Raw genomic sequence first — 26,895 nt, forward strand, 5'->3', positions numbered from 1 at the left:
TCCTGTTATGAGAGGTAAGGCCTATAATTCTAAGAAGCCTTAAAGAAAAGGTGTTCTTACCTTCTTTTAAACATCAGTATCTCTTAAAGTCAAGAGACAAGGTAAATGTATGCAGTAAGGCTTCCAACTGAATACATCACAGATGTGTCATAAAAATGGAGCCTCTTTTCATAAACTATTTTCAAGGAAATAATCTATTCTGAGAAAAAAAATTGCATAAATTTACTCTAATACCAAACCTACTGGATTGTTTCTTTACCATGCAGCCCTATTATTTTGTCACTTCTTGTGCATCTGCAAGTTTTGAAGTTGCATCAGAAAAGACTAGTGAATGCTTCAGTCACCATTGTCCTTTAAAGAATGGAAGAAAAAAAGCAAAACAAAGACTCATGGACTTGTTCACATATTTTACCACAAATTAAGACAGAAGCCTCAGTCCTGCAACAAGACCACACGAGTGAACCCTTCTCTCCTCCCAAAGTCTCACGAACATCAATTGCGCTTTATGCAGATATAGGAGTATGTTCACAAAGCACAGTACGTCGGCAGGTCCAGACACGCACATCATCCRACTGTTGCTTTTGTACTAACTTGTGTCGATTCAATTGACTGCTCGGTCTAGTTTTCTTCTTCTCCTGAAAAGGAAGTTAAGATTTCGGTAAAGTAGCAGATCTATTGCATGAACTCCAGTCTACTCTAGGTATCTGTGTACAGTATTGTCATAGCTTGCATGGTTTGAAAGGCAGCTAGATAAAAGTAACAAGAGTAACAGTGACAACACTTTGTGTTTCTGTGATAGCTTCCACCAAGGGATCTCAAAGCACTTTGCAAAACATCACTACTTATGCTGCATAAGTGAGATGAATAAGGCTTACATCCGTTTTAAAGACCTGTGCACTAGAAGAGAAATAAAGGTTATTTTACTTATCCCTAGTAAAAAAAAGCAAATTAGTGGCAGAGCTGGCAGTACAGTTCAACTGGTCTTTGTTATTAATCTTTATGTATGTAGGAAATCAAATATCTAAAAATATTCTATGCTTGCCTCTGAAGGCCGGAAAACCTTATCCTGTAGATAAGTAACAATTAATTTTCAATTTCTGCTAGCCTCCTGCAGCATCCATTATTCTTGCCTTGAAAAATCCATAAATTACCAAATTATATAAGTTTACTTGAAAAATATGAATACCCTCAAGTTGTAATACTAACTAGTCAGATATGAAAGTATAGATTATGTTACTACCATAAACAAGATTTGAATAATAAAGAGGAAAACTTATGCAAGGAAAATCAAAGACATTTTACACTGCTGAACTAATATAAATGTGTTTTWAAGCATAAATCATATTTTGGCCTTTTTAAATTATTCTCTGACAAAGAAACGTATGGTGACCTCAAATCTCATTTAGCTGGGAAAATTGCACTGGATTAACTTCAGTTTCCAGATGCTATATTTAAAGATGTATAATCCCATTTAAATTCTTATAATCCCATTTCATTACAATAATTTTGTTAAATTTATTCCAAATTAAATTGACCATTTGTAATATCCTTTGCATAAAAAGCTTTTGTGTTAACTTTATTCTAATTTGTATTGTGGTTGAAACAAACCACTTCCTTCCCAGAGTTGGAGAGGGAAAAGACAAGAACTCCCACAGATCAGTGCTTCTGTTTATTCTTTTTTTTACCCAGTGATGGCAGTAAAACGTACTTGCTAGACAGTATGACTGCATTCCTTTTTTATAGTTGCCTTAARTTCAATCTAGTAACATAACCGTAAGTTTAACATGTTAGCTACTTTTGTCCACAATCAAATCCATTAACAAATAATGACAACTGTGTAAAGGCATCTGGGTTTTAAAATAAGCCCTAGTATAGAACTCTCCATTGTAATTAAATTAAAATCCTATGCATTTTGGCATAAAAATCATAGGCTGCCTCACATAAAAAAAATATATCTGTATCAGTTTTTAGAAAAATAAAATAGGCTCTTATTCATTAATCAGAAAGTGATATTAGAATTATAACCTCACCATTAAAATATGCAAACCTTGGGATGTATCTTTAGTTCTACTGATTTTATTTTGCTATACATATAATGCATATTCACTGGARACAACAGAAGTTCAGAACTACTGTATCTGTTCTGCATCCTGTAAAGATATTAACAAAACTGATTCAAACAGATCTAACTTTCCACATCTTCTAAGTGTGAGAACAGCTCCTGAGAGTTAGTTAATCAATCTAATTTGGTGGAGGGAGGGAACATAGCACACGCATCTTTCATTCAGTACGTATATTTCTACAGAACATTTTAGAAAATCTGTTATATGTTATCTTTGAATTGATCTTTCTCCTAAAATCAGAGTTGTCTCATTTTTTAAAAAACCCAAAATGCTATAATTTTTTGTTTCTTTCTGGAGATACTAGTCTCTTGTAATCTTTCAAAGATTCTATCACAACAGCATCACAATATTTTACAATACTAAGACTTGGCAAAAAAACAGGCTGCTGGTATTCAACTGGTTGAAAAGCATGCAAAATTACTTTTTTCCATCGGGCCTAGATTTGGAAGTATGTGAAGGGAATTAAACTGTTTGATTCACTTCTATTATAATTTTCTGTTAGCTACAGTTTGATAATGTTATTACCTACCATCACAAGAATATGTGAACACCAGTATTAAGTGAGGTGAAGGTAAAAATAGGTGCATCATATTTCTAAYGTTTCATAAAATGGTCTTTGATGATCGTCAGTGCATTTCCAATGTAATTTATGCTGATAGGTGGCAATGAAGATCTTCAGTTAGAGCTCGTATCATTTTGCAGAGGATGAGATCAGACACAGTACTTCACTGAGCACTGAAGCCCCATGCAATATCATRCCTCAGTCCCGCTACCCCCTCTACAGCTCTCCTTTCAACAGGGCATSGTTGTGCATTTCCACAAAATCCATCACATCACAATTGTATTGTAGTTAAACTGCGGTTGTAACTAACTTCAGCATAACTACACTGGCTCTGGAATCTGTGAAGATTTATGGGCGTATTTGACTCTGCAGTCTCCTTGAAGCTTTAGACTACTCCTTGCACATAAAGTTACTCACTTGGATAAGTGTTCATGGATGTGAGTTTAAGGAGGGAGGACACAGGTGCTCTGTCTTGCCAGAGCGTAATGATGAAATACTAGTATCTAAATAGTGAATAGCATTCAAAGAGAAAAGTCGGTGAAAGGATGTATGACCTTTTCCTCATAGCTTTGCTGCCAGTGTTACTAAGTGACAAAAATCTGCAGGCACTCTATGCTGCAATTCCAGTGATCTTTCAGATAAAACTAGTACAGCATCAAACTGCAATCAAAGCAGTTTTCTGAACCCTAGAATCAGTTTTATTGGACAAATGACTGACTGCTTCATTTTATAAAAAGTAAATAGTTTATAGCATTTTTTATTCCATGTATTTTCTAATACRAAATTAAATGTGTTAGCCTTTGTTCTCTGTTTTCTGATTAAACATCCAGCCAAGAAATCTCAGCATCCTAAGGAACTRAACCRTATGTTGTAGACCTTATTGCACAATTGCTGGGTTAATGAGAAYTATCTCACAGAAGCTCACTACAGACACCATCAGTGATGACAGTCCCTGCCAGGTCATTCTGTAGTCTGTGAGAACGTGGACTTGGCAAACAGCATGATGTCCAAATCCATCTGCTGACCAAACACGGCAAGGTGAGTTATATGTTGTAATTAGCGTACAAGAGCACCACAAAGCCTATCAGCCTATTTATGCTGGGATCTTCCTACCGATAAGAATTGTACACAGATGGTGTTACAACTAGCTTCTATGTCACTGTGCCATCTTGCAAGCTCATGGTGTATCTTCTTTGAAATAAAGACTATCAACATCTTTGTAAACAGCCTGCCAGCAAAGAGCACCATCACTCCTTAAAACCAGTGACAACTCACCCTACCTAGGGGGCCCTTCCCCTTACCTTAGAGTCTCTACATTTCAAAAATCTCTTATTCAAATCCATTCTCTGCAAGTAACTTCACATCTCTAGATTTATTGTACAAAAACTGGAAGAAATACAAAGCTTTTTTGTGTATTTTGGAGGTTAGGAAAATTTAATAGCAGGGTAACAATATACAGAACAGCAAATTAAACTATGATATAAATCTGTCAATACCAAGCAACATACCTCTTTAAGTGACAAGAATATGAAATAAGAATCTCGAGAATATGAAATAATAGGCTTGATCATGCACATTTGAAATCAATACTAGTTTTGCCTGTATTTCAGTGTGAACAGCCACAAGTTAACTACTACAGACTATGTTTTCAGAACTGTTCAATGCTTAGCAGATCTCACTTAAAAATATAAATAAAGCAACTGCTGGGTGCATACTGACTTTAAAGTCTGGCTTAAAAATTGTCTCTAAACATTCTATTAAGCAGTGTTTTCTTTTGAAAATCTGCGTGCCTATTAATGCACCTACATGAACATAACAGGTTCTTCTGAAATCTTGCTTCAAGATTAATATTAATCCTATTGAAYATAATACATAATATTGAATATTATAACCTATTAACACATCATTCTTAAAACACAAGTTAGTCAGAAAAAGAACACAGACACATTCTCCCTCCAAAAATCTACTGCCACTCCATTTAAAGACTTGACTAGTTTGATAGAATTGCTAAAGGCAGCGTAATATCCACAGTATTTTCCTGGTCATCTTTCAGCTTCTTTAAAACAGCTGTGTATTTATCATTGATCTTAATAAAAACTCACGACAAAAAGCATTCGGAGTTTTAACAATACCTAGGTCTCACAGCTGCAGAACTTCTGAGACATTTGGTACAAGGCTGTTAAAACAGATTTCAGCATCTTTATCTCAAGTGTTGTTGTCTTTTAAAAGAATACCAAACAAATGCAGAAGACTCACTTTTTCTTTTCTTCTTYTCAGCTTTAAATGAATCTAACTCAGGGCTGACAGCATTTTATCTTATGTAGCATTTAGTCAGTTCTAAGAGCTTGTTTTCTCTCTMACCTAAACTTTATTACTGCCTGCTCTTTCTAATATTAGCATTCCTACAGGTAGTCTCACAGTCTGTTTTCTGTTGGATACTAGCAGAGTGAATAGAAAAAAAAATCATATTCATTTTATGAAATTTTCAAAACTATTTCTTTAAATTCAACCTTCTAAGCCCACATCACAGCTCTGGAAAAATAATGCAGAGGTGTGGTAGCTCTGTTGTAGCATTCATTAGTATCAAATTGTTGATGATTAAATGAGACTCAAAGGAAAGCTGCAATTTTTTTTTCGATATCCCACAGTAATTCTTTCACATTGTAAAATCATAATCATTCATTAGTCATTTGCTTTCACAATTACTGAGAGTTAAAACTACATGTAAACTTGCTACCTTTCTAAGTGGTTTCTAAAAAGAAGTCTGTATTTCTCAGACAGAACTCAATAAAATGGCTTACAAAACAACCCACTTTTAAACCTTTTTTAATTTTTTTACGGCATAGTTACAGTCTAAGCAGCATTGTAGCCCATAGCTAGGCTTGTGCAGCTCATCACCTGGTTATGACACCCTCTCCCTTCCAATTCTATTTGTCTTTGGAAATGCACTCTTTTTCCTATTAAGCATTTCATCCTGCAGATTATTCTGGAGGAAGACAGTCCCAGATTAGACCTGCAAAAGGGCTTGCAGGCTGGAAGAACAACAGTTTTCAGCAGTCTTGCCACCAAATGAAATACATTTCTTGTAGGCTGAAAAACTCCCAATAGATGGGGATAGTGAGGCAGCTAATGATGAAACACTTATAAAGCAAGAGATGCAGCAGACAGACAATTGAGTTAGCACTTATAATGGCTGAGAAGAGCCTGACTAAAAGCACCTAAGAAGAGCTGAGTGTATAATTCTGAGTATTCAGCTAATAAGTATTCTCACTCACCCCTATTAAAAGCCATTCAACTTTRTATGCAATAATCAGATACTTAGTCTAGAGATACAAATGACAGTCTAACATGATAGAAAAAAAATGAAAAGATGTAGTGTGACCAATGTATTTAGAAAGTAAAAACAAACTCACTGAGGAAAAAAAAAATATACATTCTGGAAACAGTTTTGTCTTGACAAATAAGCCATTTTTTCCATTTTATTAATGTGTAGCTCACTTACCAATCTGCTTACACTCTATAGTGTAACAGAAGCAGTAACTTCTGTAGCAATGAAAGTAAAAAGGCCCACTTGATTTTCCTAAATTCACATCATAGCACCTGAAAGACTACAGTTATTTCATATTTGCTTGCATACTTAAATCATTAAAAACCTAGAGCATCTCTTTGCTAAATAACTCAAAGCAGAAAATACCTTTTCAGAGAGGCAGAGCCCTCCTACATAACCCTTCTTTACAACCTTTTTCTCCTCTACCCATATGGCTTTAGCTGCCTGTGCTCATGATACGCCCTGATATGACACAGCTGTGTAACCTGAATCAGACTTCTGCAAAGACAACCAAACTGTGAGAAACTGCTGGGAGGAGTCTGATGTGGGGCCTCCCCCCATACACCCTCTGCCCCTTGGCTCAGGAGCTGCATTGAAGTTCAGGCCTGCCTATGCTATCAATTCCTGCCTGGCTCATGATCCCAGTGTGCCTGGCCAATGCAACTTCCCAGCTTGATCTCAGTCCTGCCTGGGCACTACAGACTGGTCAAGTAGCCATCAGACTACTAGCCAAATGTGGTTAACACATCATCTAGGCAAGTTCTTCTTGGTTTGGTACTGGGGGACAGCACCTCTTGTCAGCAAGGCTGCTGCCTTGCTGTCACCCTCAGCTCCCAGCTGGCTTGGCTGCTCCTTGACGTGGATTATAACACAGCTGCTGCCAAGCTTTTCATCCCTAGCAAGAAGTGAGTTGATAGGGGGAACTTAGTTACCACTAACAGCTTTAAAGACATTATTTAGTGTCACTTCTGTATGAATCACTTTTCAGCAATGTTTTTGTGTGGCTTTTTTTTTTTTAGAATCTCATTGCACAGAAATTATGGGATTCTTGAAAGTCTTCCTCACTATGATGTAGCCCTTTAAAATCATCTACAATATTTAAAAGTTAATGCATGTGTACTTCTGTAGACTGGAAATCAATTTTCAAGCCTGATTCTCTACTGCCTTCTGCATTAGTCTCTATGTATCATTCCAAATCTGTCAAGGAAAAAAATGGATGTTTCATCCTTAAAATACATTTCACAGTCCCAATAAGAATAACTTCCTTCCTTTTAAATATATTTGAATACATAATTGGTATGTGGATTGTCCATTGATATAGACCTGAATTTCACAATGAGAATCTTGAAAGAAAATATTTTGCCTTGAGAAAGTGCAAAGATTTTTAATTGACATTCTTTTCCATCTGTTTTTCAGCTACTATATTTGATCTTACATGTAAGAAGCAAGAACCATAGCTCACAAATAAATTGTGCCCCTAGCTGAGACCTTAGCACTTATTTTTTATGTTCAACAGGTCTAGAGTTCACTGGCTCTTGCAGTTTACTTACAATGTCTCCAACTGGAGGAATAAAGACTATTTTTCCTGGCACAAACAAATGTTGCTGAAACATATCTATTAACCTTCACTGGTAGTATTGCAAAGACTTTCTCTCTCTCTGGGACAAAAGAAAAAGAAGTCAGGAATAATGAACATATAAAGCACTCTGCTGATGTGTTTAATCCTCAGCTATTTAGCCCTTCCATAATCAGTAATATGCTACTTACAGTGTTAACAGAAATCCACAGAAAATATCACAGTAGATTCTTTCTTAAAATTAACAGGAATTTAAAACAATCTTTGCTGTTTGAATGCAGAGGGAAATTGTGATTTATTAAAAGAAAAGCCTCACAGTCCACTAGGGTGAGCTATCACCCAACAAACAGAGCAGAGTCATTGCCTCTCCAGGTACTCCCCAAGCTGCTCAGGGACTTTGGGTCATTCTCTCCCTTATTTTCAGGTAGGAAAAAAGAAATCATATTTAAACATTAATGCTTTCTAGTTAAAGCTTCTTTTATCTTCCTGGTTAGGCTCGTGAACAAAACACAAGCACCAGCCTGCAAAAAGTGCGTTTCCCAAGGTAGGCTTTCCAAGGTCTAGATAGTAACTAGACCTTTGTGGATAGGGGCTGTACTCCAAAAACTTTTAAGTGATAAGAAAGTTGGCTAAGCTTGCATAAACAAACTGTAAGCTATATTGACACATCTCTGTGACAGTATGCAATAATGCTAGCAAGTAGATCCTCAGCTGCTGTAAACTAATATAGTTCTACTGACTTCAGTCTAGCCATGCTGATTTATACCAGCTGATGATTTGACACCTCCTTATAAGTAGTGTTTCCGTTATTGGAGGACTGCAGTTGCAATTTGGAGTGGAAGAGCCAGAAGTGATGCTATTTATACCATGTGTTCTTTGAGCCAAATTCTCTGCAGGTGTAGACAAACCCCATTTAAACTAATGAAGATGTGCGCTGTTACATGAACAAAAAAATTGACTGTTTTATCTTTTCGCTTCTTTTCTAAACTAAAGCCTCAGTCCAGCATAACATGTAAGCCTGTGCTTAACTTCAAAGATATGAATGGGTTCATTCCTTTTTAATTTCATTGAATTTAAGCCCTGAAACTGCTGTGAAACAAAAGAGCTTGTGGCAAATGCTACAGCTTGCGTGCTTGTTATGACTTTCTTAGTCTATAGAGAACAGTAATACACATAAGAATAATGCTGCACTCCTTAGACTAAAGTAATATTTCTTGACATATGTCTTTTATTCTTAGCTACAGCGACATGATTATGAACATATTACTGCAGGTGCATGCTTCCAGTAATACTGAAACTTACAGTTTTTAGCACTTGAAGAATGAGGGAGGTTTTCAGAATATAACACATCTGTACAGTGTTCTTCTAGTTATAATTCTTCACAGATTTTGCTGCGCTTTGTGCTAGGCTCTTTAAAATCCATTGCTTCCTGTCAGTTCACCTATTACAAGAATACATAGTAGAAAACTTCAATGGATATCTTGAAGACTTCAGCAATAACTAAAAAAGAAAGAGAGAGAGAGAGAGAGAGATTACCGAATTTTCATTAACAAGACCAGCTCCAATGGCATCATCAGTCTCAGAAGGAATGGAATAAAGCAGACTACATGCTAAATACTAAATGAAGAACAAACAGTTTCTACCAAACTTAGGGCAAAACAAAAARAAATAAATAAAAAATGTGAAAGTAAACACTGACTTAAAAATTGTGTCTTAACATTTTTAAATAGGTTAATACTAAAAAATATAAGAGAATGGCAAAAGATACATCTGAAGATTTTTTCCTAATGCTATTTTGATGGTGTTGTAGACAACAGTCTTAATGTTAAAAGAAACATTTACACCAGAAGTGCTTGCTGAAGGAACAGCTTAGACCCCAGTCTTCCGAACACCAACTTTGATCACATGCATAACTTGCCTAACACCAGTGACTCTTTCATCACACTCATAGGACATACATATTTTTATAAGCGCAATGTTTTCTGCGTGTAGTGTCTGAAAAGTTAAGTATTTCAGACCAAGCTCCTACAAGGTGCTTTGGACGTTCTGACAATTCCTAAAAATGGTGKGATGAGAAATAAAAGGTTGAAAAAATGTACATAACTTTCAACATGTTTCATTGTAGATCAGTTTTTTGCGATGCAGAGTGAAAGATTAATTTGACTGAACGTTCTTGTGCCCAAGGCTCCTCAAGGATCTGGTTCTGACTGTATTTTACACCCTCTGAATTCAGGTCCTTATGTATTCAAATTATTCAAGTTAATAAAGCTCATATATAACATATGTATTACCTAAAAACGGCCACATTGGATGAGTCTGGTATCTTCTCTCCAACAGAAGCCAGCTGTGGATGCCCTGGCAAGAACATAAGGACAAGAGGAGCACAAATCAATAAAAGCCCAGATAATTCCTGTTCGCGTTATTTAGCTCACTAGTCCTCTGCTGACTTATCTGGCTTTTTCATAAATAAACAAAGAGGTATTGAGACTAACAAAAATAATAAAAATAAACTGAAAACGGTTTCTCAAGTCTATAGATAAAGTGAATGATGCTATATAAAATTAAGACTACTCAGGTCTAGTCTCAAAGTGTACCAAAGTTCTTCTGTATTTTCCTTTATTTTCTTTAAGAAAATATATACGTTATTATTTTCCTCATATTTTTCCTCAAGAAATTAGAACTAAAATAGGCAAACTAAGAGCAGTGATATTACTGTAACAATTAAAAAGCAACATTCCAAGTTAGTGTCATTATTAAGAATAATCTGTGTATCCATAAGCAAGTTTTGCTGGTTGCAGAATACTTTTTCATGCTCAGAAATTACTTAAATATTCCATATGACATCTAATGAAATGTCACATTACRGACACCATATTATAATTGCTATAGTTGCTCCAATGTCATGTAATAAAACAAAAATGCCTGGTAGCTTCTACCTAAAGGATTTCACCCAGTTGGCAATCACAGATGACTTCCCACTACCACAGTCTCCGGAAAGTCACAAGATAAACTTGCCTTTTCCAATCTTCAATCTAAAATCAACAAAGAATCTGTCGCAGCAGGAAATACCTCTTTCTGTGCAAGTGGGTATTTACATAGCCTCTCTTATCTTGTACTCCTACTGTACCTCATAATATCCTTCCTTCCATTCTGCATCCGACTATACCATATTCAAAGGCATATATCATATCTATAGCCTATTTTAGCTGAGGTCAAAAAGTCCTGGAGGGATCTGGTGCATGAGGAGCTGAAAGGAGAGCTCGTGCCTAACTGGGTCCAGGATTCCTACCTTGTGGTGGCAGCCAAGCAAGCAGCTCTTTGAACAGTAACCCGCTGTCATCGTCCGCTGCCAGAGCTCAGGGAAAACTTGCTGCTTCTCTCACAACTGTTCCTGTTGCCTTTGATGGGGTCATGAATACATAGAGCAATAGTTTCACCAGGGTATCTGCTCTCCTCTCAGCTATTATGATTCACCTGCGGGGTAAGGAAGATGACAAGCTGAGCACACCTGGAGCTTGATCACTACAGCCCACAGACTGTATCAAACATATTTCATACCACTCTCTAATGCTTATTTTTCTCCGAAAAGAGTTTTTACAGATTTGCTAGTATCATCACATCAACAAGTGATAGATCTTCCATACTACTGATACGCTGTGGGAAGAGTCAGACTCACAGCACTACAGCAAGAGCAGCTCTGCAGATCTTCAGCAGCTATCTGGCTGAGCTTTACAGATATTCAGCTGTGCAAACTGTGGCATTTCAGAAACCCAGGAAAATCAGAGCAAAAGCAGGAGGTGAGACTACCGTTACTAACAGAAATCTACTAAACAGCCATATCAGGGAAGATGACAGGTCTGCATTTATAGTGAAAAGGGTGAAGAGTCATCTTCTATCTGAGCATCAAGGTCAGACACAAACACTGCTTATTTTCTTTCACATATGCATAATTCAAAAAACCACAAATTCTAAATTCCACTTCATCTACCTTTTTCTTATTGCACTCAAGTGAGTTCTGAATACATAAAATGTACTAATAAGTTACATAAATTATGACCAGAAAAAAAATCTACATAAAACTAACCATATGATTGTTTCTTTAGGAAGAAAAAAAGATTCAAAAACAGGCCTAAAGAATCAGTGTGTTATGTTTGTATGTAAAGCTGTACAGTAATTGAGTAGCCTTTCACAGTGCAGRAAAGCAAGCAGCACAGGAGTCCTTTTAGTCAGACTATTAAGAATCTCTCTTTGGTGGAGATTAATAGTTCTGAGATTAATTAAGTGGGTAGTGGGTAGAAGATGGATTTCTACTAAGTGAAAAAAGACTGAAGTCAAAACATGGCATTTTGTTCAATAGCTGCTCTTGATAAAAAGAGAGTAAGAATAATTTGTAGCATAAGCATTTAGAAAGACACCACAATTTACAAACAACAGTATTTTTATCTTGCTTGTATGTAGTTTCTGTTAATATTTTCTAAGATTTGGATAATCACCTTGAAAAGCCAGCTACTAGCAGCACTTTTTGTTTTATATTCACAAATACTCAGTCCCAAATATTGTCAAGCATCTTAAAGAAGTGGGCATGTCTCCAGTTTGTTTGTATGTACAGTATTTAGTCCCCGAAGCAGAAGTTGCAGAAGGAAAGAAATGCCATCTCTTGATTTATTGTTTTAATAAAGATACAAATGAAGATCAATTACAGAGAATTCAGATAAGTACTTTACAATGCATGATAATACAAGAAAGACAGGACTTAATTTGGAGGTACAAACCTCAGGCTGCATTAGTTATTCTAAAATAAATCACTCATGTTTATCAAAACCAGTACGACAGTACATGCTTTATTAGCTGTGATATAAACTTGAGCATTTTTATAGCCTGCGAATAAAATGGAACTTGCATTAGTTACAAATTTCAATTTTCCAGTATATTAAAAGAGGAAATATCCTGCCAAATGAAACTCATTGCTCAGTTTTATGGTTTCCTTACATTTACAATTGTGTTTGATGTCTTTGCTGTGTGTAAGTTACACTCCAAGATTCCAGAAGCRGTGGCTCAACCCACCACCATCAAAAGGAGAATATTGCCTTCTCCTGGTGTTCCTGTTCTTTACCTTGCTCTGGTGTCGGGCATGTCAGACGCAATATAAGCTGATTTAACCAGGGAGTATTTTGCTGGACTACAGAGTTAAATCAGCTCAGGAAGAGTCTAACACAGGTCACAGCCAGTACAATGAACAAACTGTCTCTCCATTTTGTTACAGATGGAGCCTAGGGAGATTAGCTCGCTAATTTAGCTGGTTAAGTCAAATACCTAAAGTTGGACCGTGTGAACACCTCTCAATTCATCTCTACAGCTATTTCTGGCAAGCTAATGCGTCTTGTTAGCTACAACTCATAGTTGGGATCATGTGGCGTGCTTCAGTTAGCAGACCAGACTTCCCCAAGGACAGGTGGATGAGCTGATAAAGTTGCATTCAGAGCACTGGAGAAAGACTTGTTCTAACATTTTCATGGAAAAAATGCTACCTGTATTCTKTTTTTCTTATCACCAAATGCCCCAGCATTTTTAGTTAAAAGAGCAAATAGAACATTAAGTATACTCTTTCAATTATTATGCATACAATCGTCAAAAGTATATATAACTGCTTTAAAGAATTCCTTAATGTAGCTAAGTTCCCATACTAAAGAACTATTACTTCTTAATAGTTACACCATTGCTTCGGTGTTAAATTCTGAAAAGTGCTGTCCAGACTCATTTTGAACGGCAAGTGTGGTCAGTGCACCTAAGATTTAAAAAGCTCCCTGAAGAGTGACAAGCAGAGAAAAAATGCTAGTCAGCTTTGCATTAAAACCCTAGAAACAGCAGTTACTAGCAGTTCAGTTTAAAAAAAGAATTTTTAATTTCATAGTATAGTTTAAAATTAGATAAACAATTTTAAAAAGTTCAGTATTCAGTCAAAGAAGATACTTTTTTCAATTGTCAAACTGCAAAGAAACCAATTTGTGAGAGCACAAGTATTCAGCCTCCTCATTCTTACATATCACCTCTGACTTGAGTAATTCAACTGGGCTTTAATGAAAGCAAACAGTATAACGTATGCTTAGCAATCAATGCAGCTGACTGCCTCACACTTCTTACTAGTTTATGACCTCTAAATGCAAAGGACAAAACATAGGTTTAGTAAGATTCCTATCTCCTTCAAAAATCTCATGCTACCTTATATAACCATTAGAATAAGGAAACCAAATGAATTYGGACTACACAAAACTTAATCTACAATCTCTGTTGGTTTAGCGAAGTCAAAAACAATTGGTGTCAATTCATGCTATTTCAGCTACCAAAGTTCAAAAAGTTTGCAATAAAGCATTATATTTTGTCATTGGCAAAAAAGTAACTGCTAAACCAAAACTGTCATAAAATTTGTTAATGCAAGAATTCTCCGAGCTGGAAATCTCTTTATTCTGTGAATCCCTAACTCATATTCACACTTGTAGAGTAACATATCTCACTCTAGGCATCATACAGCCTAATTTGGAAACATAATCCTGAAACTGCTTGTAGCTGACTTTTAGGAAAGACAAACTTTCTTCATTTAGCTTTTTGGACGACCAAATTATATTTTCACACTTGAAGACTGGAAAATATTTTCAATTAGGTGAGACTGGTCTTTGTAAAATAACCCTCCAAGTTCACTCTGGTCTTCATAAATATCTAACAGTCATTTTTTTACTTGCACTTCTGACCCTGACCTATCCTATACTTATTTTTTCATAGTCCTTCTGAGACTTTCTGAGAAAGTAAATTTCCCTCTTATTTCTCTTTTAATATTTGATCAGTGGAGCAGCAACCTCTGAAAMAAAACTACTGAAACTGCAAATCATACAGAAAGTTTTCATGGATTATTTTTAGCTTTTAAAATAATTATCCTTGAGCTAGAATCTTGGCTTCATTGAGAAGAACGCAAGGATAACAATTGCCTACTGTAATACAGAGGCTATTTTCTAATTCTCTACATTTTGATTATCAGTACAACACTAAATTCTGAGGCTGAAAAACTATCTGGCCCATTGTATAACTAATGATGAGGAGTTTATTCTTCCAAAAGAAAGTTTTAGTTGCCTATATATGGACTAAGTTCAATTCCTTTGAAGTTATTAAGTATACTGGACTTTTATCTTGAACACCTCGGAYCAAGTTTTCAAACAGATTCCTCTCTACTAAGTACATTGATTCATTGTGTGCCATTTTTTTTTCTTTACTTTTAAAGCTAATGTTGAACATTTGTATGACACAACAGGTGACTGGTAGATGAAAGCTAAGGCAGACTTTCACAGGAAAGCAAGGGGGACTGTAAGGTGCTTCAGGTAGCTTACTAACGTTCACAAGACAGTGTATTTGATCACTTGTCGACTTTCACTACTTAAAAATGCTAACTCGTTAACAGCAATACACTTCACGACTTGCATGTGGTGTTACTTTAGACGTATTTTTTWAAAAAAAGAAGGAAAATCCGGCCTTCTACGCATCCAGCCCACTTTTTACTGTTCCACGAACACTAGCTCATTTGCACGTTAACGTCCTGGGTGACWCCGACCCTCGCGGTGCGGTTTAGGCGCGGCTCTCCAGGTTCCCTCGCGCCCTGCAGCCAGCCGAGCCGCCTCAGGCAGACGCTCAGCCAAAGCGGCGCGACGAGCGGCGCCAGCCACAGCGCCGCGACGGACTGCAGCTCCCGGCGCGCCCCGCGGCCCGCAGCTCCCGGCGCGCCCCGCGGCCCGCAGCTCCCGGCGCGCCCCGCGGCCCGGCTCGCGCCTCGCCGGCCTTGGCGGGCGGCAGGAGCAGGCCCCAGACGCCGCTGCCGGCCTGGGGGCCGCCCCGCCTCTGCCGGCCACGGCGGGCCACAGCCGGCGCTGCTGCCGCTTTCTCTGCCGCAGTTTTAACGTCGCTCCGTGTGTCTCCCGTGACTTCCCTGCTTCCCCCCCACACCCCGTTCCGTACCTGGAGGTGCGGCGTGCCGGCAGGACCGGAAGCGCTAGTTGCCATAGCGACTGTCTCTCCGGTAAACATTCCGGGTGCCCCCGGAAGCGGTTGGAGTCGCCCTGCCCCATGTGGAGATTTTTCTTATCACTTCTCAGTGCGGCCGCTCTCGCTGCGAGCCGCATGGCCTCAGTGTTTAGCGTTTATGGCTTATTCATTTTAAAAAATACATACTGGAAGGCCATGCGGCTCGGCCCCGTCCGCGGACGCGATTGGCCAAACGCATCCCTCCCCAGCCAATCGGGGCCGGCCACGCTCTGCCCGCAGGAAACCGCACATGGAAAGCCGCGATTGGCGGCGGCGGCCCCACGCCCCGCCTCTCGCGGCTCACCACTGGATGCGTGTTTGGCGTGGTACGCTCTGACTGGCCAGCCGCGGAGAGCCTCCCCCCGCCCCTCGGCGCCGCGCATTGATAAGGCTAAGGGGGAGGGCCGCGGCCGGCCCAGCGGGAGCGGCGCGCGGCGGCGGAGGCCGGTTGCGGCAGGCTCGTGAGCGCGAGGCAGGTGCCGCCCGGGGCTGCTCTCCTGTGCGGCCGCAGACCCGCGTCGCCATGAAGCCGGTGTGGGGGCTCGCTCTCGCGTGCACTCTGCTCCTGGCCGGTGAGTCCTGTGGCCGCTTCCTCACCCAGCGGCTTCTAGAAGCTTCTGCGTGTGGCGGTTGCAGGGGCGGGGGGGGGGTCTCGCCCAGTAGCAGCTCCCACCTCTCCCTTTTTTGTCGGGGGGAGAGGGGCGAGCTGAGGCCGAGGAGAACCTGGGTGGGGTTATTGGAGCCCTCTGGGCCCCCCAGGGTCCTTTCCTTCTTATTCGCCTTGGCATATACAGACAGGCGCTGCCTTGGCTGTATACTTCGCAGCTGTAGCGAAGGGAGGGGGGAGTCGTGTTCGGCCGCGTGTCCTGCTTTCTCCTGAGCTGCTGCTGGCGCTCCTGTAGGGAGCGGGGTGGTTCGGGGCGGGGGAAGGTACATGTGGGACTGCTCATGCGCCATCGGGGGAGGAAGGGGGGGGCAAGGCCAGTGTGTGTCGTCTTCTCTCCCTTTCTAATGCCCCTGGATGGGGGTAAACTTAACCCAGAGGTGGGGTAGAAGGACAGATGAGCTTGAGTCTGAAAATCCTTGAGAGTGGTGAAGAAGAGTTTTGGTGGTGTGGAATGGGATTTTGGTTCACCTTATTGGATTTCTTGTTTTTTCAGCATCGGTTAGAGCTGATGAGGTGGATGTGGATGGGACCGTGGAAGATGACTTGGGTAAAAGCAGAGAAGGGTCTCGAACAGATGATGAAGTTGTTCAGAGGTTGGTAACTGGGAGTGTGGGTCAGTTATTTCTTAACTGTTAAGCCTGCTCTTTACTTTAAGGGTTATTTCTTACCTCACTAATGCCCAGAAGGTAGAAGGTATTGTGGGAGGGGGTAGACTTTGAAAGATGTGCTCTCATTGAACTGGAGAGATGTAGTCATTTGGGAGAAGTGCAGTAAAACTGTATTTGTGAAGACACTCTCCTCTATTTAGAGGAGAGCTTGAGGTAACTGGATTCAGAAATACTTGGCTTATTTTGTCTAACAGCAGTAGTTGCATAAGAGCGGGTAAATAGAGGCTTATTCCTGTGTGTAACTGCATGTGGTAAATGGTATCAGTTTCATGCCTACTAATAGAATAATTTCATGCTTATGAACACTTAATCTTTTGTGAGGTGTACCATGCAGTGATTACAGTGTTTCTTTATAAGGGAAAAGTTTGATTTCCAAGTTGGATTTTCACTTGAGTCTTTTTTGGGTGGAGGTTAAGCAGTAGATGATAGTTACAGTTGCATGTATCTGATGCTATGTAGCTTCGTGCTAGCAGTGTCAGTAATTAGGGGTTGCACTGTTGATGTAACATTGAGCTCTGTTGCTAGACTATAAAAAGAGTGGTACTGTGTATGAACAAGACTACTTGACATGTTTCCATTGTTTTCACAGAGAGGAAGAAGCTATCCAGCTAGATGGTCTAAATGCATCTCAGATAAAAGAAATCAGAGAAAAATCTGAAAAGTTTGCATTTCAAGCAGAAGTTAACAGAATGATGAAACTTATTATCAATTCTTTATATAAAAATAAAGAGGTTAGTGTCTTTATCAGTAGAACATGCTAGGACTATTTGTGTGTGTGTTCTTGAATTTCTGACTACTGATTTCTATTTCAGATTTTCTTGAGGGAACTTATTTCAAATGCTTCTGATGCTTTAGATAAGATACGGTTAATTTCCTTAACTGATGAGAGTGCTCTTGCTGGTAACGAGGAACTTACAGTCAAAATCAAGGTAAGAAGCATTAGATAACTCTTTCACTGAGGACAGTGGAAGGAGAATAAGGTAGCATTTCATTAAACTAGTGGATTGCTTAATAAGAATGCAAACAGAAACGATGACCACCACATCAGGACACTTGGAATTCACTTCAGTGACTTTTTTTAGTCCACTGAAAATCTCTGATTTCATAAAGAGTAATTGAAATATTGAAGTACTGGAGAAACAGATTTTTTTCTTAATGCTCTACTTACTGTGAATTCTATTTATTACAGTCAGGCAAGTTTAAACTGGAATTAGTTATTAGTTTCCTTGTCCTTTCACAGTAGTATATTGTGTCTAAAGGTTCGAAGTGAAGTCCAATTGGGTCTTTTGTCTTTCTTTCAGTGTGATAAAGAGAAGAACATGCTTCATGTTACAGATACGGGTATTGGCATGACAAAAGAGGAGTTGATTAAAAACTTGGGTACCATTGCGAAGTCTGGTACAAGTGAATTCTTAAACAAGATGACTGAAATGCAGGATGATAGCCAATCAACATCCGAGTTAATTGGCCAGTTTGGTGTTGGCTTTTATTCCGCTTTCTTAGTAGCGGACAGAGTTATTGTTACATCAAAACACAATAATGATACGCAACATATTTGGGAATCAGACTCAAATGAGTTCTCTGTGATTGATGACCCAAGAGGTAACACTTTAGGACGTGGCACAACCATAAGGTAAGTATTGAGTCAATTTCCTTGGATTAAAAAAAGCTGTGTCTAGATAGCTTCATTGAAACTTCGTGGAATATCTGAGTGACTTTAGCTTTGTGACTACGTACTGTTTGATTCCTATAATAAAGCTATTGTCAGACCAGTACAAGTATCTTAACAAGTAATTACATSTGAAATGGATGCAGAGTGTTAATACAATTTATTCAGCTCATGAAATGTCAAGCTAGGAAAGCCACAARCATCTTGACAAGTAACTGATGACAAGTAATTTCAGGCACTTCCAGCAGCCTGCAGACTTACGCAGTTTCTCAACATAATTGTGGCTAAATGAGACTGAATCAGGAGATGTAGAGCTTCGTCTCTGAAACAGATGACTGTTCATCTACYGGTGGGGCTGATCTGATAAAACTATTAATTGGAAGTAGCTTGACAGCCCTTTCCTCATCACCTCAAGCATATGAGTTTACTTGATCTAGGCTTTGCTTTTTAGGARAACTGCTTCCTGAAGAAATTGATCCTCTCAGTGCTCTAGTTTGAAATGGAATGAGTGGCATCAATAGCCTGATCATTATAATAGATGTGATTTGAGATTTTCATTTAGGCTTTTGAACTTAGTACTATACTCCAGTAGTTAAGAATGGCTATTCTAAAAAGGATTGTATTTTTGATGATGTGCATGGGGAGCTTTTATTAGTTCATCTGTGACTAGATAAGTTTGAATCACTGTTTCAGCAACAGTAGAAAGGTATTTCTGCTTCTGTAAAACAATTTTAAAATAGACTAATCTAACACTTGAATTTTTTATCTTTAGTCTTGTCTTGAAGGAGGAAGCGTCAGACTACCTTGAGCTGGATACTGTTAAAAATCTAGTCAAGAAATATTCACAGTTCATAAACTTCCCCATATATGTGTGGAGCAGTAAGGTTAGTATCATTACCACATGAGCTTTGGTGTTTTTTGAAAATAATTTGACTAGATATTTCAGGAAGAGTGAGGGAATACTAAAGCTTTTCTGTAGCATGAGTAGTGYTGGATTTCTTACTTGTCTTAACGGATCTGAAAAAAACCTGTCCAAAGTTTCTAAAACTCTTTATTCTTTTGACTCATTGGGAAGGAAAAAAATAGCTGGTATTTAACTAGTTACTTATTCACTGAAAGCTAGTGTGTAGCTTAAACTAGAATTTCAAAGGACTTGATTTTGCTGTGGCTCCTAGAGAGTATTTCCTCAAAAGAGGCAAGACCCTGTTCTAATTACTGGGTAGGGGGAGAACTTCCACTGGCTATGCAGTGGAGTCTTGTCTAGTAGTTAGAAGCTTTGTTAAGCTGTCAAGCGTGGCCACAGTGTCCTTACAAAAAAAAAAATAAGGCAGTATTTTAACTGTTACTGTGACAGTTTAACTGTTTTAGTGATACCATTTATGTAGTGCTAACTTTGAATTGTCTCAGGCTGTGGTTAGGCTGTATACCCAATGCTATTAAAGCTGAATTCTCTTAATACTTGACTATAGTGGTCTCCTRGTATATTGGAGGAAAGCAATGCATTCATGAAAATGCGGCTAAAAACATAGCTGCCTACACAGAAATGCTTGCCATAGGCAAATCACAAGTTAAACTGTTACTCTGAGTGGTTAAGCTATTTCAGAGAACACTAGAAGTTACCTGATAGGAAGCCAAACAGCCTGAGTCCTCTCCTTTTAATTGTCACTAGACAGAGACTGTTGAAGAACCCATTGAGGAGGAGGAGGAAGCAAAGGAGAAAGAAGAAACAGATGATGATGAAGCTGCAGTGGAGGAGGAGGAGGAGGAAAAGAAACCAAAAACTAAAAAGGTGAGTTTTGTCAGMCTTCAGAGGCCTTGTAACTCAGTTATTTCAGCATTTTAAATAGTTTTTCAGAGATGCCCTTCAATGTGTGTGCTCTTCCAAAACGGCCCTACTTATGTGTGTGATTAGATATGTCAGTAAAGAAAATGGTGAATAAGACAGATTTCATTGAAATTAAACAAATGACTGTGTTGGTACTTGAGGTTATCAATTGTTCCTGAAACAATTGTAACTATTTTTGAGTTTATGCACGTTGAACTTGAAGTGATAGTGAATTTCAATAGTCAATAATGTTGAATAGTTTGGATTGAATATACTGTTTTCAAAGGCTGCTTGTCAGAAWGGCAGTGGAATAGAAATCCTAATCACCAGTGAACGCAGTAAAATATATTGGCCGTACTGTAGTGTAGACTTTTTGCCATGTGCTTACACTAAATGAATATGCTTAGGCCTCTGCTTAATTTATTTCCCAGAAGTAACCTGTACATGAAACCTGGGTTTTTTGGTTTTTGGGGTTTTTTTTTTTTGTTTTTTTTTTTAACCATGCTATTTTATGATCTAGAGTTCTCTTTGATGGAATTTCTTTGACTGACTGACTTGTACAAAAGCATGAATCTTTATTGAAATATGCTGTTTATGTACTTAGGTTGAAAAGACTGTTTGGGATTGGGAGCTTATGAATGACATAAAACCAATCTGGCAGAGACCTTCTAAAGAGGTTGAAGAAGATGAATACAAAGCTTTTTACAAAACCTTTTCCAAGGTAATTTCCAATGCTCAAACTGTTTCAGAGTAGTAGATTTACTAGTGTATCTCATGCTGTGTAAATGAAGTGGTGGCCAAGTGCTTATAGGATGGGCTTGTCTTTCAAGAATGAGTTAATTGGTGTCAGTATGTAGACAGAATTCCAGATAGCAAGCCTAAGATTGCAAGATGTAATCTTCTGTATTGGTAATTCTTCAGTTGTGGCTTCAAATASAACTAGTAAGATGCCCACATGATTTGTATTTCAGCTAAGTCAGGCACTCCTGTCTCATAGATTCTGATGAAGCATGCTGAGATGGTTTTATTCTTTCATATGTACAGCTAGATCTGGTAAACMCATTTTCACTCATTAAAAACTTTTTCACAGGATCATGATGATCCTATGGCTTACATCCACTTCACTGCTGAAGGGGAAGTAACTTTCAAATCCATCCTGTTTGTTCCTAATTCTGCTCCACGTGGCCTGTTTGATGAATATGGATCCAAAAAAAGTGACTTCATAAAGGTAAAACAAGCAAGTGTGTGRATTCTGTTCTTTTTTTAAAAAAAAMAACTCCATAATAACCTGATTACTGTTTCTCTTGTAATACAGCTGTATGTTCGAAGAGTATTCATCACAGATGATTTCCATGATATGATGCCTAAATACCTTAACTTCGTTAAGGGTGTTGTAAGTATTATGTCTTAATTGTATTTGATGTTGATATTCAACTACTGTAAGTTATACTTAATTTATTTTTTAATTAGGTGGATTCTGATGATCTTCCTCTGAATGTATCTCGTGAAACACTTCAGCAGCATAAATTGCTAAAGGTAAGCTAATTAGATCATAAACTTCTATTAATGGGGGAGGCCTGGTTCAGAATGAAATTATGCAACAGTAGCAAGGTGTGGGAGACAACTTGCTTAATTTAGCTTTAAAAAAGTAGGAATGTGAAGTCAAAGTATAGCAAACCYCAGCACTGCTGTTCTCAGACTACCTCTGTTCACTTGTAAATCAGAGGCATTAAGTATCTTGAATCCACCYCTTAATGTGAGGCATCATTAAGGGTTACTCTATAATGAATCCCATGAGATGAGTGGGATTATTGTGGCAATGGCTAATAGACCAAAGATGGTACTTGAGGTTATCAAGTGCTTATTGTTAAAACTTGGTGTTACTACTTTTTTTTTTTATTAAGGTGATCAGAAAGAAACTTGTTCGCAAAACCCTTGATATGATCAAGAAAATAGCAGAAGAAAAGTACAATGACACATTCTGGAAAGAATTTGGTACTAATGTAAAGCTTGGAGTGATTGAGGATCACTCCAATCGTACACGACTGGCTAAACTGCTTCGCTTCCAGTCTTCTCATCATGAAAGTAACCTTACAAGCCTTGACCAGTATGTTGAAAGAATGAAAGAGAAACAAGACAAGATCTATTTTATGGCAGGTGCCAGCAGGAAGGAGGTATGTGAGTGTGGAGCAAGGGGGGGAGGGAGAAGAAAGTTTTTAGTCAAAAAATCACTGGAGTCTGTGCATTTACTATAAATGTGGAGTCTCTGTACTTAYGCTACTACTGCAGTTAAGTAGTCTTATACTAACATATATCAAAAATGTGCAGTTTTAGTTAGCTGCTGCTAACACAACTAAACTGTTGTCTGTTCCTTTTTGTCTCCTTAGGCAGAGTCCTCACCATTTGTTGAACGTCTTCTGAAAAAGGGCTATGAAGTGATCTATCTGACTGAACCTGTAGATGAATACTGTATTCAGGCTCTGCCAGAGTTTGATGGCAAGAGGTTTCAGAATGTGGCTAAAGAAGGAGTTAAGTTTGAAGAAAGYGAAAAATCCAAGGAGAGTCGTGAAGCCTTGGAAAAGGAGTTTGAACCACTTTTAAACTGGATGAAAGACAAAGCCTTAAAAGACAAGGTACAAAATGTTAAGCTGTGTAACTACTCTTTGCGTATGGTACTGTWTTTCTTGCTGTAACACTTGCCGTGTTAATGCTCTGGATGTGATCTGATAGGATGTGATAATAGCTTCTCTGGCCATCCTTAAATGGAAGGCTGTACAAAGTTGGCTAAAAGACCTGTGATTTCAGGAAGATACTGAGCTAGATTGCTTATTGTTAGAAAGCTTTTTGGACACCACTCAGGTGGCCAAGTAACAGTTTCRGAACTCTTAGTAAGAGCTTGATTCTGTGAACTAATATTCAGGCTCTTTTCTCTCTAGATTGAAAAAGCTGTGCTATCTCAACGTTTAACCCAATCTCCATGTGCACTTGTGGCTAGTCAGTATGGATGGTCTGGTAACATGGAAAGAATCATGAAGGCTCAAGCCTACCAAACTGGCAAGGATATATCTACAAAGTAAGCTGTATATTCATATGTAGTAGCAGACATGAAATGTAGTTGATGGCCCTGCTGAATTGGTGTGCATACAGCAAAATTCCATCTGATTCTGATAATCCTCTGTTTTTAAGGCAATTTGTAACTGCTTATAAAAGCAGTCTATATCACTGTCTTACASTGATCACTGTTTCAAAGCCTAGTATGTAAAGCTGCTTAGCAAGACTTTGATTAGCAGTGTTTGCCATCTGTCATTTGATAATAGAACACCTACTGACTTGACCTGAAAGCTTTTGCAGTTAAAGTAGTGCTTAAGTTCTAAAGCCCCCCCAAAAAAAGTTACTGTACTACTATACCTGTATTCAGTGCTGAATACATGTATAGCACTTAAAACTGGGGTTTAAAGGTGTAGTTATCCTTTAAAGCTTAAATATTGATGTATTCTTTTCAGCTACTATGCTAGCCAAAAGAAGACATTTGAAATAAACCCTAGGCATCCACTGATAAAGGACATGCTGAGGCGAGTCAAGGTAAACAGATAACAGTTGTAAAGCATTGCTTGGCTGCCTATGAACTACTTAACAATTCTTTTAATGCTTCCATTTTAGGAGAATGAAGATGACAAAACGGTTTCAGATCTTGCAGTAGTATTGTTTGAAACTGCAACTTTGAGATCAGGATATATGTTACCAGACACCAAGGAATATGGAGATAGAATAGAAAGGATGCTTCGTTTAAGTTTAAACATTGACTTGGATGCAAAGGTTAGTTGCCTTCAACTGAAGGGTGTTCTTCTAATAAGTGTGTGTGTGTGCGCTTAAAACAGAAGCATTTTTTGCTTAAAACACAGAAGCAATGGTAAACTTGCTTTAAAAGACATTAAAATGAATCTGGCTTTCTGCACATAGGTTGGCCAAGAGAAGGCCAGCTCAAGTTCCTGGCTGAGAGAGTYTGTCCTTGAAGCTTCTGTCCTTTCCAGTTTGAGATGCTTGCTTCTGCTTTCTCTTAAACAGTGCCTAATCATTAACTAAATGGTGGTTATATGGGAGTAAATGAAGGGCCAACCAGATACTTTGGGGGGAATTAGTAAGTGGGTGCGTATCTTCTCATAATGCTGTACAAGAACTTGTTATCTTGCTAGAGGAACCATGGCAGTGAGCATATCAGTGGTAACAAATAACTTGTCCTGCCCTTAAAGCTTGGAGCAAATGCTTCATAAAATTTTTGAACTGATAACAAGTACTTTAATAGCCTGTGCTACTCAGTTCACAACTAGCAAACATCCCATGCAAACAGATTTTTGAGAATGCATAGCAAAGAAGCTGTGACTATCTTGCAGGTGGAGGAAGAGCCTGAGGAGCCTGAAGATGCAGCTGAGGAGGAGGCAGAGCAAGATGAAGAACAGGTGGATGCTGAAGAAACTGAAACACAGAAGGTAAGGTCTTTGATCTTTACTTCCATGCGTTTCTGGCTGTGGTGCTTTTGGCCACAAACCTGTTAACTTTGCTTTCTACAGCTAGTACATAGGTTTYTTTGAACTTTCCTTAGAAAACAACTGCAGCATTAATAGCACTCTTCCTTAGTATACTATGCTGTTAAGACCAAAGCACTCAAATACGCAGCAATGCAGCAGACTTAATAGCTAAACAGTTAAACTCTTCAGTGAAGTGAGCCTTGACTTAATTGGCTAATATTAATGTTCAGAGCTTTAATGATGTCTTGATGGGTATGCTAAACTTCAGTATTATGGTTTCTGAATGTCATTATTTTCTAAGTTACCATGAGATGTTAATTGGGCCTGCCTTTCAGGTGCTGCCTATCTCTTAGAAAAGTCCTACAAGATTACCTCCAACTTTACATAGCTTTTGGTGATACACTTGCCTACTAATACCTGTCAAATTCCCTAAGAATTAAGCTTGAAGAACAGTAGTTACTGTACAGTAGCTGCCTTATGTTTTTTGCCATCACTGAATTTAAAAGCTATATTACCTATCTTTAACAGAAGTTGCATTCTACTTTGACTGTTGTATTAGCATGCTTAAAATTAAGGTTTCTGAYAGTCATCTGGAAAGTAGAGTTGCTTCCTCAGGTAGAATAGGGCTATTAACAGTGATAATAATATGCTTGAAAGGTAGCTTACAAAGTCAAAGTAGACTGTGCTTTAATCCTTGAAGCATTAAAATGAAATGGTAAACTAGCTGCTACTAATGTTTGAGCAGCCTGAAGTAAGGGTTTTTTTGACTCTTGGRAAAGATTTAACATGTCATCGTTTGAACAGACGCTTAAATTTAATCCTACATTCAAGTTTCATTACTTCTGTTATATAATTTGAAAGTGTTAATTGTACTGTCTGTGAACTCAGTTCTTCAGGACAGCTCTTACCATACTCATTTTCAAAAAGAAAGATTCTGATTATCTATTTCTTGTCTCCACAGGAATCTACAGATGTGAAAGATGAACTGTAAACTACATTCAACTGTCATCCTGTGTTGGGAGTTAGGGAATGTGAATTAGATTGTTCTGTTTTTTTTTCCACTGTAAAATGCTGAGGGATGGTATGGGGTTAGGGCAAAGGAGGATTTTTTTTTAAGTTGACTTTTCTAAAAACATTCCTCACGAATGTAAATTTGTACTATTTAACTGACTTCTTGGTGTAAAATCTTGCCATGTACAAAATAAAATGTTCCCAAACACCATGTTAACCCTCTAAATTTCACATAGCAAGCTCATCTTGTGGGTTACTACTGAGCAGAATTGATGGGTTTGTCTTGGTTTGCTTGAGTGTTCAGGTCTGCACAACAGGAAGCTTGCTGTGGTGATTCAGCAGTCTTTTCAGACTGTTGTGAGTCACTTTCACTGCTGTATGCCTGTGGCCAGGTGTTAAGCCTGCCATGCTTTTGAGCTAGAATAATCTGATGTTTGTGAACTACATTTTAGGGAGACTCTGTAGAATGAGTATTCAGAAGTTATGTAACTACTGTCATCTTGAAATAAGAGATAGGGCATTTAAAAATAGATACTGTGTTGGAACTGAAGTCCTGCTGCTTAGCGTGAAAGGTAGTATTGTAAAGGAAGTGTGGTTGTAGCAGCCTTTCTGAAGTTCACTGCCTATGTAGGGTAGCACTGAAYTACATAATGGACAGTGGTGGCCTTTGAGACAAGTGAGAATGATCTCCATCCATTAAACATGTGAACAGACAGAAAAGTGGCTTACTATGTGTGCCTGTGCTGTTACTGTTTAGTAACACTGCCTCGTTCCTGTGTTGTTCACCTAAGAAATACRTTAGTTCTGCTTTCTACAAATGTGGAGTTCTTGGCTGTGACAGTTACTTCTTAACACTGTTCCCAGACTYGTTACTCT

The 26,895-nt window shown here is 38.5% G+C and overlaps 1 protein-coding gene and 1 long non-coding RNA gene across 2 annotated transcripts; one reads left to right on the forward strand and one right to left on the reverse strand.

Annotated features, from left to right (window-relative positions):
* Positions 1–374: 374 nt before the first annotated feature.
* Positions 375–15,821, reverse strand: LOC146585636 (uncharacterized). The gene is made up of 5 exons (XR_014897968.1): positions 15,588–15,821; positions 10,879–11,063; positions 9,881–9,944; positions 8,892–9,089; positions 375–635 (listed from the first exon to the last, which is right to left on the reverse strand). It is a non-coding gene; the product is annotated as an uncharacterized LOC146585636 (long non-coding RNA).
* A 232-nt stretch (positions 15,822–16,053) lies between these two features.
* On the forward strand, positions 16,054–26,230 carry HSP90B1 (heat shock protein 90 beta family member 1). The gene is made up of 18 exons (XM_085322624.1): positions 16,054–16,225; positions 16,814–16,913; positions 17,578–17,719; positions 17,801–17,917; positions 18,290–18,621; positions 19,430–19,541; positions 20,327–20,446; positions 21,087–21,203; positions 21,573–21,710; positions 21,798–21,875; positions 21,953–22,018; positions 22,387–22,656; positions 22,870–23,115; positions 23,419–23,555; positions 23,986–24,064; positions 24,143–24,298; positions 24,874–24,969; positions 25,970–26,230. Exons 1-18 carry the CDS (start codon positions 16,177–16,179, stop codon positions 25,997–25,999), a joined length of 2,385 nt encoding a protein of 794 aa, XP_085178750.1. The 5' UTR covers positions 16,054–16,176; the 3' UTR covers positions 26,000–26,230.
* The last annotated feature ends 665 nt before the right edge of the window (positions 26,231–26,895 follow it).

The sequence above is a fragment of the Rhea americana genome, unplaced genomic scaffold (assembly GCF_003343005.1).
Source record: "Rhea americana isolate MKP2758 unplaced genomic scaffold, rheAme1 scaffold_79, whole genome shotgun sequence".
NCBI lineage: Eukaryota > Metazoa > Chordata > Aves > Rheiformes > Rheidae > Rhea > Rhea americana.